Source organism: Procambarus clarkii, chromosome 46 (genome assembly GCF_040958095.1).
Source record: "Procambarus clarkii isolate CNS0578487 chromosome 46, FALCON_Pclarkii_2.0, whole genome shotgun sequence".
Classification (NCBI taxonomy): domain Eukaryota; kingdom Metazoa; phylum Arthropoda; class Malacostraca; order Decapoda; family Cambaridae; genus Procambarus; species Procambarus clarkii.
The window spans coordinates 5,138,121-5,153,803 of NC_091195.1; the positions used below are offsets into that span (position 1 = coordinate 5,138,121).

Consider the following 15,683-nt stretch of genomic DNA (forward strand, 5'->3'; position numbering starts at 1 on the left):
CGTAACAGCCATTATGTTTTCGTCAAGTAAGAAAATATAGTCAAAGATATCTATCATCGTCGTTCTTAACTGACATTATACTTTGGGGAGCACAAAAATAGTCTCCCTCATCATATTTTGTCTTTTTCCTTAACTAAAAGTATTCATCAGTCAACTAAAAAATAGTTACTTCATCATGTTTCCCTGTCATTTCTTAACGTAAATATAACTTCTCTCATATAAAATAGTCAAATGTAACTTTTTCAACACTGTTCTTAACTAAAGTAACCTTTCACTTCGCTAAAATAGTCAAATGTAACTTTTTCAGCACTTTCCTAACTAAAATTATATGTCGTTAAGTAAGAAATATAGTCAAAGACACTCTTCGAGACATCAAGGACTTACTCAAAGACATCAAAGTTGCACTCAAAGACATCCTTTGAGACATCAAAGACATCCTTTAAGACTTCAAAAACACCTCTCAGAGGTATAAAAGTTATTCTCAGAGCTATCAAATTTATTCTCGATGTCATCAAAAAGTATTTTCTCGTTCATCAAAGTTAATCTCAGAGTTAACAAAGGTAATCTCTAACTCATTCTCGTACATCAAAGTTGTTTCAAAGACATCAAAGTTATTCTCAGAGTTATCTAAAAATATTCTCATGTCCACAAAAGTTATTCTGAGCTATCAAAGTTAATCTCAGACATCTTCGTTCATAAAAGTTATTCTCAGTCATGAAATGTTATTCTCTAAGTAACTTTCCGTTCATCAAAGATATTCTCTCTGAGCCATCAATGTTCTTCTCTAAGACATAAAAAGTTATTCTCTATGTCATCAAAAAGTTATTCTCTGAGCTAACAAAATACTACTCATGTTCTCAAAGACATTCTCAAAGTCATCAAAGTTATTCTAAGAGCTGACAAAGTTATTCTCAGAGTCACCTTCGTTCTTCAGAGAAACTTTCCAAAACATCTTTGTTCATCAAAGTTATTCTCGGAGTCATCAAAAGGTATTCTCTAACTCACTTTTGTTCATTAAAGTTAATTTCTATGTTATAAAAGTTATTCTCAGAGACATCTCTGTTCATCAAAGTTGTTCTCTAAGACATCAATGTTGTTCTCTAAGACATCAAAGATGTTCTCTAAATCATAAAAATTAATCTCTAAGTCACCTTCGTTCATTAGAGAAACTTTCCAAAAACATCTTCGTTGATCAAAGTTATTCTCAGAGTCATCAAAGTGATCTCTAATTCGCCTTCGTTCTCCAAAAAGTTGTTCTCTAAGACGCCTTCGTTCATCAAAGAAACTCTCCTTCTTCCATCATGTTATTCTTTAAGACATCTTCTGTCATAAAATTTCTCTCCAAATGTAACTAGTTCAGCTTTTCATACCAATCCTGCACTTCTGTTAAAATATATTTTCTTAGTCACTTTACCCTAAAACTGTTCTCTGAACTACACTGCTCAAACTTGCGTAACCTATCCTCTCCACCCAATGTTACTTAGTTAACGTAACGTTCCTAAACCTAACTTTACCTATCCTAACATAACTTACCTTACCTTACCTATTTTACCTAACTTTCCTAACCTAACCTAACTTAACCTGCATAACCTAACTTTACCTATCCTAACTTAACTTACCTTACTTTTACCTATCTTACCTAACTTACCTAGCTTAACCTGCTTAACCTAACATAACTTACCTTACCTTACCTATTTTACCTAACTTACCTAACCTAACCTAACTTAACCTGCATAACCTAACTTTACCTATCCTAACTTAACTTACCTTACCTTTACCTATCTTACCTAACTTAACCTAACTTTACTTACCTTACCTTACCTATCTTACCTAACTTAACCTGCATAACTTAACTTTACCTTTCCTAACTTAACTTACCTTACCTATCCCAACTTAACTTACCTTACCTAACTTACATTGCCTATCTTACCTAACTTAACCTGCATAACCTAACTTTACTTATCCTAACTTAACTTACCTTACCTTACATATCTTACCTAACTTACCTAACTTAACCTGCATAACTTAACCTGCTTAACCTAACTTACCTTACCTTACCTATCTTACCTAACTTAACCTGCATAACTTAACTTTACCTATCCTAACTTAACTTACCTTACCTATCCTAACTTAACTTACCTTACCTATCCTAACTTAACTTACCTTACCTAACTTACATTGCCTATCTTACCTAACTTACCTAACTTAACCTAACTTACCTACATTACCTAACTTAACCTGCATAACCTAACTTTACCTATCCTAACATAACTTACCTTACCTTACCTATCTTACCTAACCTAACCTAACTTACCTACATTACCTAACTTAGCCTGCTTAACCCAACTTTACTATCCTAACTTAACTTACCTTACCTATCTTACCTAACTTAACCTGCATAACCTAGCTTTACCTATCCTAACTTACCTTACCTTACCTAACTTAACCTAACTTATCCTGCTTAACCTACCTTACCTAACTTAACCTGCTTAACCTAACTTACATAACTTATCTTACCTATCCTAACTTGCTTTACCTAACTTAATCTTACATTCCCAAACTGATGTATCCTAACTTATCTAGTCCAACCAGGCATGATCTAACTTACATAATTATTCCTGCTTGTCTTTTGTGTTTCGTCAATCATTGTCTCATATTCATTTACTCATTTCAAGGGTTAATTTCTCAAATGGACATTTTTGCATTTCAAGTGTTATTTGTTTAAGAATGGGTGTTTAACCATTTCAAAGGATTTTTGTTATATAAGGGAATTTACTCGTTTCAAGGGCTAATTTCTCAATGGTCATTTTTGCAGCTCAAGGGTTATTTGTTAAAGTTCATCAAGATGCTCATAAGTTGTATTTATTATGTTTGTTATCATTTATTCTTATTCCCCAACCCCTTAACCTAACCTCTTGTAATCTTAGTGTATTTAGTAGGTTCTATCATATGTTCTTATTCCCCAACCCCTTTAACCTAACCTTTCAGATGTAGTTTATTGTGTTTTGACGTATTTGTTGAATATATTATCCTTTTCATAACCTTTCAGATGTAGTTTTGTTTCTCCCTTGTATATTTTTAGGTATAAAATGGACTCTGACGAAATTCTGTCTATAACTGGGCTCTGTTCAATTATGGTCTTTACAGGTGAAATAGCAGTAAATGAATATAAAACTAAATGTTATGGCTAAGTTGTCTGTTTTCCTTCACAAAACATCTAAGACAATATTCTCTGAAAATGGTCTTTTTACAAATTCGGTCATAAACATATAAATAAACTTCTATGATTATTTGAAACTGAAAATAGCTGTAAGGAAATAGGAAGAGAGAGAGAAAGAGAGAGAAGGACGGTCCAGATATTATGGAGAAGATAAGATAAGACAAGAGCTAACCTGATGGCCGCATCTGACTGGGACCATAAGGTAAATACAGGTGGGCCACAGATTGCGAGGTAAGGGGGGGGGGGAGTGATGTACGAGCAGGAGATGCAGGGGGCAGTGAAATGATTTAGTTATATAGCAATATACTAGTTTCTAAGTAAGAATCCAACTTAAACATATACAGCCTAAATATCTGTTTATTATCGGTAGGAACTCTGAAAAAAATTCTCCCATATGAACTCTTAACAAACTCGTAATACATTATTTTCCTCATAAGAACGCTTAACAAACCTCTAAAATCTCAGAAATTATTTTCCTCATAAGAATTCCATAATTCCAAATCTGTGACTGCCCAAATTCACCAAGAAACCCTAAAGCGCAACACGTGATATTTGAATTTCTCCCATAAGAACTTTAACAAACTCGTATGAACTTATTTTTATCAAAAGAAACCTTAACAAACTTCTATAATCTCAGAAATTACTCACTCATAAGAAATCCTTAATCCCAAATCTGTGACTCCCCAAATTCACCTGAAACCCCCCAAGCGCTACACGTGATTTTAGACCTCAAAACCCACAAGCGCTACACATGATATTTGACCTCAAAACCCCCAAGCGCTACACATGATATTTGACCTCAAAACCCCCAAGCGCTACACGTGATTTTTTTCCCCAGAAAAAAAAATGTTCTGTGGCGTGTCATCCCTTCTACTGGCGGCATCTTTATGTGCCTCTAGGCGGCCCCTTTATGTGCCTCTAGGCGGCCCTTTATGTGCCTCTAGGCGGCCCTTTATGTGCCTCTAGGCGGCCCTTTATGTGCCTCTAGGCGGCTCATTTTTGTGCCTCTAAGCGACCCTTTATGTGCTTCTAGGTGACCCTTTATGTGCCTCTAGGCGGCCCTTTATGCACCTCTACGCTGCCCTTAATGTGCCTCTAGGGGGCCCTTAATGTGCCTCTAGGCGGCCCTTTAAGTACCTCTAGGCGGCCCTTTGTGTGCCTCTAGGCGGCCCTTTGTATACCTCTAGGCGGCCCTTTATGCACCTCTAGTTGGGCCTTTATGTGCCTCTAGGCGGCCCTTTATGCACTTCTAGGCAGCCCTTTATGTACCTATATTCGGCCCTTTATATACTTCTAAGCGGCCCCTTTATGTACCTCTAGGCGACCCTTTTATGTGCCTCTAGGCGGCCCTTTATGTACCTCTAGGCTATCCTTTATGTACCTATATTCGGCCCTTTATATACTTCTAAGCGGCCCCTTTATGTACCTCAAGGCGCCCCTTTATGTACCTCTAGGCGGCCCTTTCTGTGCCTCTAGGTGGTCCCTTTATGTACCTCTTGGCGGCCCTTTATGTACTTCTAGCCGGCCTTTTTACGTGCCTCTAGGCGGCCCTTTATGTGCCTCTAGGCGGCCCCTTTATGTGCCTCAAGGCGGCCCCTTTATGTGCCATTAGGCGGCCTTTTATGTGTCTCTAGGATTCCCCTCTATGTGTCTCCATACGGCTCCTTTATGTACCTCTGGGAAGCCCCTTTATATACCTCTAGGCGGCCCTTTATGTACCTATAGGCGGCCCTTTATGTACCTCTAGGCGGCCCTTATGTACCTCGTGGCGGTCTCTTTTTGTACCTCAAAGCGGTCCTTTATGTACTTCTAGGCGGCCCATTAAGTACCTTTAGACTGCGCTCTATTTACCTCTTGGCGGCCCCTTTATGTACCTCTAGGCGGTCCTTTATGTACCTCTAGGCAGCTCTTTATGTGCCTCTAGGCGGCCCTTTATGTGCCTCTAGGCGGCCCTTTATGTACCGCTAGGCAGCTCTTTATGTACCTCTAGGCGGTTCTTTATGTACCTCTAAGTGGCCCCTTTATGCACCTCTAGGCAGCCCTTTATGTACTTCTAGGCGGCCCCTTTATGCACCTCTAGGCCGCCCTTTATGTGCCTCTAGGCGGCCCTTTATGTACCTCTAAGCGGCTCATCTATGCAACTCTAGGCGGCCCTTTATGTACCTCTAAGCGGCTCATCTATGCAACTCTAGGCGGCCCTTTATGTACCTCTAAGCGGCTCATCTATGCAACTCTAGGCGGCCCTTTATGCACCTCCACCTGGGGCTTCGTAGCCTGGTGGATAGCGCGCAGGACTCGTAATTCTGTGGCGCGGGTTCGATTCCCGCACGAGGTAGAAACAAATGGGCAAAGTTTCTTTCACCCTGAATGCCCCTGTTACCTAGCAATAAATAGGTACCTGGGAGTATGTCAGCTGTCACGGGCTGCTTCCTGGGGGTGGAGGCCTGGTCGAGGACCGGGCCGCGGGGACACTAAAAATGCCCCGAAATCATCTCAAGATAACATCTCAAGATAACCTCTAGAGGGGCTCTTTATGTGCCTCTAGGCGGCATTTATGTACCTCTAGGCGGCCCATTATGTACCTCTAGGCGGCCTTTATGTACCTCTAGGCAGCCCTTTATGTACCTCTAAGCGGCCCTTTATGTACCTCTAGGCGGCATTTATGTACCTCTTGGCGGCCCTTTATGTACCTCTAGGCGGCCCTTTGATATGCCTTTAGGCGGCCCCTTTATGTGCCTCTTGGTGGTCCAATTATGCGCCGTTAGGCGGCCTCTTTATGCGCCTCTAGGTGGCCCCTCTATGTGCCTCTGGGCGGCCCCTTTATGTGCCTTTAGGCGGCCCTTTTATTTGCCTCTTGGTGGCCACTTTATGTTCCTCTAGGCGGCTCTTTATGTGCCTCTAGCTGGTTCTTTATGTGCCTATAGTCGGCCTCTTTAGGTGCTTCTAGGCGGCCCCTTTATATGCCTCTTGGTTGCCCTTTTATGTGCCTCTAGGCGGCCCTCCATCGTTGCTCTTATGAGAGACGCTCAGGGGACAAAAGTTTACTTGTTGAAAACTCCATGTAAGTTGTTTACATTGTACTGTGAATATTGTCCACAAGAGAGCGGAGGGGGAGAGGGCGATCGACCCAGAAGCTCAGATGGGAACCCTAACAAGAAAATAAATTTATATTTCAAAACCCAGTTAATATGGTATAGCAAAGTTCGTCGTTGGGCTAACTTTGCCATTGTGTAAGGTAGTTCACGCTACATATATGCCACCCCCTGTTGGGCACATACCCAGCAGGAATTGCTGTTAGGAATTAGTTAGGCTAGCTCCCTGGGTCTAGTCTTCTACATCGCACTGACAGAGAGACAGGCATTAATTGGTATTTATACAGATTTATCGTTTCTTGTTCCATTTTGTGTTATAGGTAACAACTTATCAATATTACCTTTGATATAACTTTTCATTCTTATGAATGCATCAATCATGTTATCTATACTTTTTGAAGAATGTGTAAACATATCTTCCTTAATCTCTCTTAATAAGGGAAATTTCTAATTCTAGAGATCAACTTTGTCATTCTTCTCTTTACGGGTTCAAGTTAAATTATGTCCAGTATATTGTATGTTGACCAAACTTAACTGCATAATCTAAATAGGTCCTTACAAGAGCAAGATAAAGGCAGAGAATAACATTACTAAATGCTACACCGTATATTTCTGTGTGAGAAAATGAGCACCATTACTCTACCTAAACCAGAAGCCAACACCACAATGATCACAGGAGTTAGGTAAAAATATTGACAAGTTTTAAGTTTTAAAATAAAACAAAATGCAGGAGGCAGACTTTGGAAATTTTATTTGCTTTAGTGACCTCAAAAATTTATTTATGGCCCAATGTTTAACACTAACATCTTGTTTTAATAACGTTAAATTGTTCTTCCAGATGACAGAAATCTGAAGAGTATAAAGACAGAAGAAATTAACTAGTTAAAGAACAAATTGAAAATGACAAATAAAGCTGGAACCGAATATTGCATTAACATGTGAACACATTTTGTAAAATTTGGTTTATTTGGAAATCACTTATATATTTGGTCAATTAAGTGACTGTATTGTGGTTAATGCAGTCGGATCATTACCGATTAGATCCGAGTAAAATTCCCTGGCAGTTTAAGATGCTCAGCCACCTGATACCTCTGTTCACCTAGCAGTAAATATTTACCTGGAAATTAGTCAACTGTTGAGGGATGCATCCTGAGGAAGGTCTGTCGTTGGCTTAGGAAGGCCTACATAAGCCTAACAAGCTGCCCGTCTCCGACAGTGAGAAACAATGTTATGTTTTTAAACATAATATAATAACAAAACCAGCGTGGGACATTTACTGCTTGTGTGAAACTTGACAACAGTTGTGTGAGGTGAGAATCATACGGCCCAATATGGCGGCCTCGAGTCCTGTTATCCAACCGGAAGATGTGAACAGACTGCGGTATGGACTGGCTGTGACTAAGGCAGGACGAGACGCGCTAGCAAGTGTGTTTATGTGGTCGTACCGGGGCACCTTCCCAGTAGTGACTTACCTCACTCAGGACTTGGGGTACACCAATGCTCAGTACAGGCGTGTCTTCGATGATCACCAGAGGGATAAACTGAAAGCTTCCTCTAGCGCGGCTACTTTTGACATCACCCTGTTGTATAAACTCCTGCAACGTGTGTGTGGTCTGGCTGAGATGAATGACCCCACGTGGACCACTCCAGGGCCTCAGGGACCATCACTTGAACACCTCATTTACAGCCTAAAGCAACACCGAAACACGTTAGCCCATGATAATGTGGGAATGTCAGTGCAAGATCTTACGTCAACACTGACGGAGATCAGTGACTTATTGTCCAAGATGCTGGCTGAGGCCGGCGTCCGGTGTAGGACATACAGCCAGGATGTGGACCACGTGACCAGAGATGTCACCAAGTATATTGGTGGTCTGCTAGCGAAGGTCAGAGAGCCGTTGGATCCCTCAGATGTGGCGTACTTGCTTCAGCTCCGCCAGGAGATTAAGATGTTCAGAAGCCACATCACAGAAGAAGTTAAGCAGATGAGCAAGCAAGAGTTAACTGACGGGTATAAACTGCTGTACCAGATTGTTCCCGCACCCTGGCTCCTCCTCAACATTAACTACAACCCAAGTCTTGCTTTTACACGACTGCGACTCCTTGAAGACCCCGTCATAGGGGCAAGACCCTCCCACGCTGCCAAGGGTCAGGATATAAACTATGAAGACATCTTGAGTATGAGACGAGAGGACGGAAGAGTCCCTCAGTGTGTCCTCCTGACGGGGGAAGGTGGTATGGGCAAGACAACTTTACTCAAGCTCATCCTCGAGAAGTGGGTAGAGGACCCTGCTGCCATACGTCACCTGGGCACTGTGGACCTCGTTTTCTATGTACAGTGCAGGGACACACATCTAAATACCTTCGATGATCTCCTCCGCCAGTTGCTGCCTCAAACACTTAGTGATTCTGGTGTCGACTTCCAGCTGTTTAGGGAGATAATCTTGAGCTTAAATATATTAGTCCTGATTGACGGCTACGACGAGGTCAACAACCATTCAGGAAGGCTGGTGAAGGAGCTGTTGCAACTGCCTGGCAAGGATGTGAGGTTGGTGATAACCACACGGCCGGGGTGGGACCAACAACTGTCACAGCTCGTCCCACACACCAGACCTCGCTGCAACATCCTCGTCTTGGGCATCACTCCAGAACGTCGCGTGGAGTTCGCCGAGAGAACCATCAAGGTGCTGGTGGAGGAAGAGTGCCAACGGAGTGTCATCACAAGGAGGTTTACCCAGCGGCTGGAGCAGATGAGTCAGTTCCTGGGTGAGTACCTCAACACTCCACTCACCTTGACCTTGTTGGCGCTGCTGTGTGTCGAGGCTCCAGAAGAATTTAACAATCTCACCACAAACACTCAAGTCTACGAGAAGATTCATGACTTCATAACCAACAAATTAGTGTCCAGACTCACAGACAAACACGTGACCGAACCCAAAGGAAAATTTGACGAAAATGTGAAAAAGATTTTGAGGTTCTTAGAAGAGATTAGTTTAAGAGGGATCCAGAGGAAGGAGTACGACCTTTGGCCGGAGACGGAAGCGGAGATTAGGGAGAAGTGTGACACTCTGGGACTGCCGCAGGAGGAGGTCTTGTCCAACTATTTCACAAGAACCAGCTACCGTCGGGGCCTCAGTGTGGTGTGGGTGTTTGGCTATTTTCACGCCAGGTACCAGGAGTATTGTGCCAGCAGGGGGCTGGTCGCTCTCTTGTTGAGGGCTGAGCAAGACCAAGGTGATCCAGCATCACACCGTGTGTCAGGGAAAAGCTCTATAATCATTGACCTCTTGGTGGATGTTGTACGTAAGGAAAAACGCTCCTTGGGAGATCACCTGAAAGGGTCAAAGTTTGATATTAGCGACGTGCAACAAGAGTTTAAGGAGCGCCCCAGATGGCAGAACATTTTAGTCAGCACTACCGGGGTGCTGTGTGCCCGGGGAGTAGAGCACAAGTTCATTACTCACGTAATTGACCTGTGCGAGATGGTTACACATGAGACTGACGAGCTGTTGAAACATGTAGCAGAGTCCCGCGGGAGTGAGCACGTCATCCAAGCCGTGTGTGAGAAGCTGCGTACAGAACAAGAGTGGACAATAGAGAGTGTTGACTCGTGTGTTGTCCTGCCGCTTGTTCTTAAGAAGGTGACGCCTGAGAAAATCTCACTGAACATAGACCATAGATCACCACCAAACCAGTGCCTGTCTAAACTGTCTGTGCTAGCAGAAATGGAGGTAACCATATCCTTAGGTCTTGGCAATAGTTTATACAGCAAAGACCGAAATATTGATAAATTAAAACAATGTTTGGAGAGACTGACAGCCCCCGGCAGTAAGTGTACCTTAGAGGGGTTTAATGGTGGCTTGTCTGAGGCAGCCATACCCCTCCTGCCTCCCACCCTCACGACCCTCCGCCTGTGCCTCACACTACAGCAACTGCCCGTCCAACTGCCCGTCCTCTTCCGTCACCTGCCTCATCTTCCTCTCCTGTATGATCTTGGTAAATATTCATTTTTTCCACCATAATTTTATGAGTGTTTTTTTAATAGCAAAACCAAGTAATGGGCTTCGTTCAGCAAATTTAATGTAGTAATTTAGACTTACATTGTTTACAAATATAGTCACCTTATGGGCGACAAACACCTTATATTGTTAACAAAAATATTGTCACCATGAGGAGGTCAACACCTTATATTGTTTACAAAAATGTAGTCACCTTATGGACGACAAACACCTTATGTTGTTTACAAATATAGTCACTTTATGGATAACAAGTCCCTTATATTGTTTACAAATATAGTCACTTTAACGTTGACAAACCCTCTACATTGCTTACAAATATAGTTCCCGAACGGGCGATAAACCTCTTCATTGTTAGCAAATATAGTCACCTTGCGAGCGACAAACCCCCCTACATTGTTTACAAAAATAATCACCTTAAGGATGACAAACCTTCAACTTTGATTACAAATATAGACTTATTAAGGGCGACTACTTTATGAACAATAAAATTTCGAAACATTCCGCTGCTGTATATATTCTTGTGCATAAATAATTTCATGAAGTATTTAGCGACGCCATACTTTTGGTTCAGATGACTTACCACTTTGACTTTGACTCGTGGTACAGATCTTCTTTCACTGTGACCTAATTCCTTATCAGGATGACCTTTCACTGTGACCTAATTCCTGTTCAAGATGACCTTTCGCTGCGACCTAATTCCTGTTCAAGATGACTTTTCACTGTGACCTAATTCCTGTTTAAGATGACCATTCACTGTGACCTAATACCTGTTCAAGATGACCTTTCACTGTAACCTAATTCCTGTTCAAGATGACCTTTTGCTGTGACCTTGATCCTTGGTTCATTAAATCTTCCGTAACTTTCATCCTTAATTCAGGTGACCCATCTATCACTGTGACCTTGATCCTTAGTCCAGATGATCTTGACTGTGACCTTGACCATTGATACACATGACCTTGACTGTGACCTTGACCATTGATACAGATGCCATTCACTGACTCATGATCCAGAAGTATTCATGATATAATAAAAGATGACACGTCAGAACCTCCTGATATGTACACAATATATTGGTCTTGAGACATCTTAGTGATATGAAATAATCCATAATCCATACTAATTGCACCCAATCTGTATAGTACTTCTAAAATACCATTTATCAAAAATGGTACAAACTGTATTTTGCTAGCTCAAGAATCTGGAAGCCAATGTAATTAGGATGTGTAATTTTAATGAATGGTCTGGAACTGACGGGCAATAAATTATGATCACCTAAAAGTACCATACGTTTTAGAGCGTGGATGCTTAACCTCCCGTAAAAAGACCTTGACAGAAGTCACTAGATTGGTGTCAATCTCATAACGGGGTGGTTTCAGTAGTGTTTTACCAAAAACACTATTTGTTAAAAGTTTAAATAGTGTTTTTCTATCTTGGCTAGTGGAGGCATTTCTGTTGTTAACATTGGTGTTAACAAATTCTGCCATAAAATCTGTCTGGTGGAACTCATAAATGCTGTGTACAGTCTCTACTTCAAGACCTATCTCAATAAATAGCTGTAAAAGGTGTAGCGATATGAAAACGTTTTTTTTTTAGATGATCACCAACCAATTCAATATTTTTTTGGGAAGTTTTGTATTTTTTTTTTAGAAGTTCTATACTAAATGGTGAGATATCCTCCATATCTATTTCCTTATGGTGTAAGCATAGGGGCAGATCGTCTGTTAATCTAGCTATTTCAGGTCATTTGTGTTTGGTGTCAATTAAGAGCCAGTAACCTTTGTTAGATGAGACAGGTGGTTCCTTCATTATCTTCCCTTCACTAATAAAGGAGTTCATCTCATTAGACGATAGTCTCCTTAGCACCCCATAGGGCAATTTCTTAGTCATACAACTCTCATCAAGGGAGTTGAAATCTAAATAAAGTAAAAAGGAAGATCATTCCTCCTGAGGGTTAAAAGATGGGTTGACATAGAGATTGTTAGCTCTGACGTAACTCTTAACTGCGGTTGTAAAAACCCCTCGTATGTTTTGTGACACGAGACTGTGTAACGTGACATCTGCACTTAACTACAACGATATTTTGCTGCTTTTCAATAAGAAGCTGTCGTAGGAGTAGTCCGGAAGGCTGCAATAATGAGTCAATTCTAATGAATAGATGTCATTTAGAATTACCCTGTGGTGGGTAAAAATGTCAGCCAGTAAACTGTTACCAACTGTATGTTATGGCTCGTGACTTTGAACAGCAGCAAGAAACTAGTAGTCTAGGGACATGACTAATTGCTGTAATCTAGAATAGGTCACCAGTGTAACCCTATAGTTGGTACAAGTCATAATTAAAACTAATCACCCTTAGGAATCAATAAGGACCAATTTAACTTAACGGTATATTAACAATACTATTCCCGATATGGTTCAGTATATATATAGATCAAACAACAGATAGGCAAAATCACATATAAATCAATATAACTTAAAATGTCTCCAACAAATATATATACAAGCAGAAACAAAAGGGTACCAGACTTGACTTTCACTAGCGATCCATCCGAGCGCTCTAGTAATACTAACTGAAATTTCAATGCCTGAGTCACTCACTGCCTCCGCCCCTGACATGAACTGCCACCATTTATACATTTTTTTATTTTACTTAAATGGAGCAATATAATGGGAATAAAGTAATCTTAAGCTGATTTACAGAATGATCACATTTACATGCATGCACAGAGATAATGTACTTAATTATAAATGCAGTTATATTTATTTATAAAATTAAAGAATCGAATGTTGCCCTGGCAACACACCAGGAAGTAAGTGTTCTCATGGGGACTTGCCATCTAATGGATCAACTAAAACAGTTTCCCACAGTGTTTCCTCTGGACGAGCATTAAAAGGGTGACTTTTTTCTCACAGTTCAGCTACAAGCTTGCACAAAAAAATAACCGTTCCCACGGTTGGTTCATTTGTGGATTATTTCAAAATATTATATATATAAGCACATACAAGTAGTGAAATATATAAGCACATGTAATCACATACAAGTAATGAATATATAAGCACATACATGTAATGAAATATATAAGCACATAAGCAATGAACGTATACATACAAGTAATGAGTATTTAAGCACAAATTAATTTATATTCAAATACGTATCATAAACCAACGTCACACCTTAAATAAACAAGGACATAGTCCTTTAATGTCCTACATGCTGTTGTCTCCCATACTAATTTAGAATGTCTATATTCTTCCAAACTGATGAATGATTTGTTCAGGGAACTGTAAAACATTTCAATAGGGGGGAGTGTTGCATCATTGAAGCGGGCGATTTTTGTGGCATATTCATGAGGGAAAAACTGCTTACAACCCAAGAGAAGGTGGTGACTCTCTTTGGGTAAATCTTGTATCATTGACCTACTCCAGTGGAAGCAACAGAAAAAGGGGATGGACAGAAAAGAGTCAGCTTCAAGGTGATGTACACGAACATAGATGGGAGTACAAGAAATGCGAGTGAATTTAGGGAAAGAGCACAAGAAGTAAACCCAGATGTAATTGGAATCACAGAAACAAAACTTTCAGGAATCATAACAAATGCGGTGTTTCTCAAGGATTACACTGTAAGAAGGAAAGATAGGGAGGGAGGGAGGGAAGGGAAGAGGCAGAGTGGCCATACTCATGAGAAAGGAATGGAGTTTCAAGGAGATGGTTATCCCAGGCTGTGAAGGGTTTAGAGACTACATAACCGGCACCATGACGATGAGAGGACCTAGAGTAGTAGTAGCGGTGATATATAACCCTCCACCAAATGACAGAAGACCCAGGCAAGAGTATGACAGAGACAACATGGCAGTTAACACTATAATTGAGAGGGTAGCCTCTGTTGTCTGTAGAAATCGATTCCATCTGCTCATCATGAGGGACTTCAGTCACAGAAGGATAGACTGGGAGAACAAGGAACTGCACGGAGGAGAGGTTACATGGAGAGCCAAACTAGTGGAGGTGGCGACAAGAAACTTTCTAAGCCAACATGCCAGGGAACCCACTAGGATGAGGGTAAAAGATGAATCAGCGAGACTTGACCTAGTCTTCACTCTGAATGACTCCGACATAAGGGAAGTTGACTTCGAGGCCCCAGTAGGAACGAGCGATCACAGTGTACTGACGTTTGAGTATCTGGTCGAAGAAGGGCTAAAGTACTCAAGAAAGGAAACTGAAAGCAAAAGGTTAGCGTTCCGTTAGGGAAATTATGAGGAGATAAGAAAATTCCTAACGGATGTAACATGGGAAGCAGAGCTAAGGGAAAAGACAGCCCAAGACATGATGGAATACATCACACAGAAGTGCAAGAAGGCAGCAGAAAAGTTTATCCTGGCCCAAAAGGTAAAAACTGAAATGCAGATGAGGAACCTATGGTTTAATCAGAGATGTAAGCAAGCGAAGCAACAAAGTAAAAGAGCATGGAGAAACTATAGAAATAACAGGACACTTGAGAGCAGAGAAGGTTACCAGAGAGCCAGGAATGAATACATCAGTGTGAGAACAGAGGTAGAAGGGCAATATGAAAATGATATAGCAAGCAAGGCTAAGACTCAACCCAAATTGCTGCACAGCCACATCAGGAGAAAGACGACAGTGAAGGAACAGGTAATGAAACTGAGGATAGGGGCAGACAGATTCACTACAAATGACAAAGAAATGTGCGAGGAACTCAATATGAAATTCCAGGAAGTCTTCACATTAGAGCAAGGAGAAGTTCTAGAGATAAGAGAAGGAATAATTAACCAGGTACCACTAGAGGAATTTGAGATTACCAGTTGATTTTTTTTTTTTGCAGGGATATTCCTGCGGTGGCCCTGAGCCTTCGGCTGACCCACTAAGTGTTGCTTGTTTCTGTTTCACTTGGGCAGAAAATGAGTATTTATTACTCGTATGGTCGCTTCAGTAAGATTTTGCCATATGTGTTTAACAATATCTGCTCTGTTGTATCTTAGTTGAAATCTTAATGGGTTTGTAACTGTGCACTGTGTTAGATAATGTTCCAGTGTTCTGTCAGGCATTTTTCCACAGTGCTGACATTTCCTCTCATCTTCCGGAACCTGTAAGCCTATTTCCCATGCACATGGGTATCCAAGCCTGATGCGATGTAAGTGTACTTCTGTTGCTCTACTGCTCCTTTTCATCAAACTAAGTGGTTCGTAGTTGGTGGATTTCTTGTACCAACCCGCAGATCCGGATGTTGCACCTTCTGTGTTGTGGTCACTGTGCATCTTTTACCAGTGGAGATGTAAGAAAGCTCTTGCTAGAGTTAGATGTGACAAAGGCTATAGGCCCGGATGAAATATCACTATGGAT

At 41.1% G+C, this 15,683-nt stretch overlaps 1 protein-coding gene across 1 annotated transcript in view; it reads left to right on the top strand.

Moving 5' to 3' along the window:
* The first annotated feature begins 7,643 nt into the window (after positions 1 to 7,643).
* Positions 7,644 to 15,683, top strand: part of LOC123770527 (uncharacterized) — a 30,973-nt gene continuing 22,933 nt past the window's right edge. The window contains exon 1 of the mRNA XM_045762520.2: positions 7,644 to 10,308. Within this exon, the coding sequence (XP_045618476.2) occupies positions 7,644 to 10,308 (2,665 nt within the window). The remainder of the gene's footprint in view (positions 10,309 to 15,683) is intronic.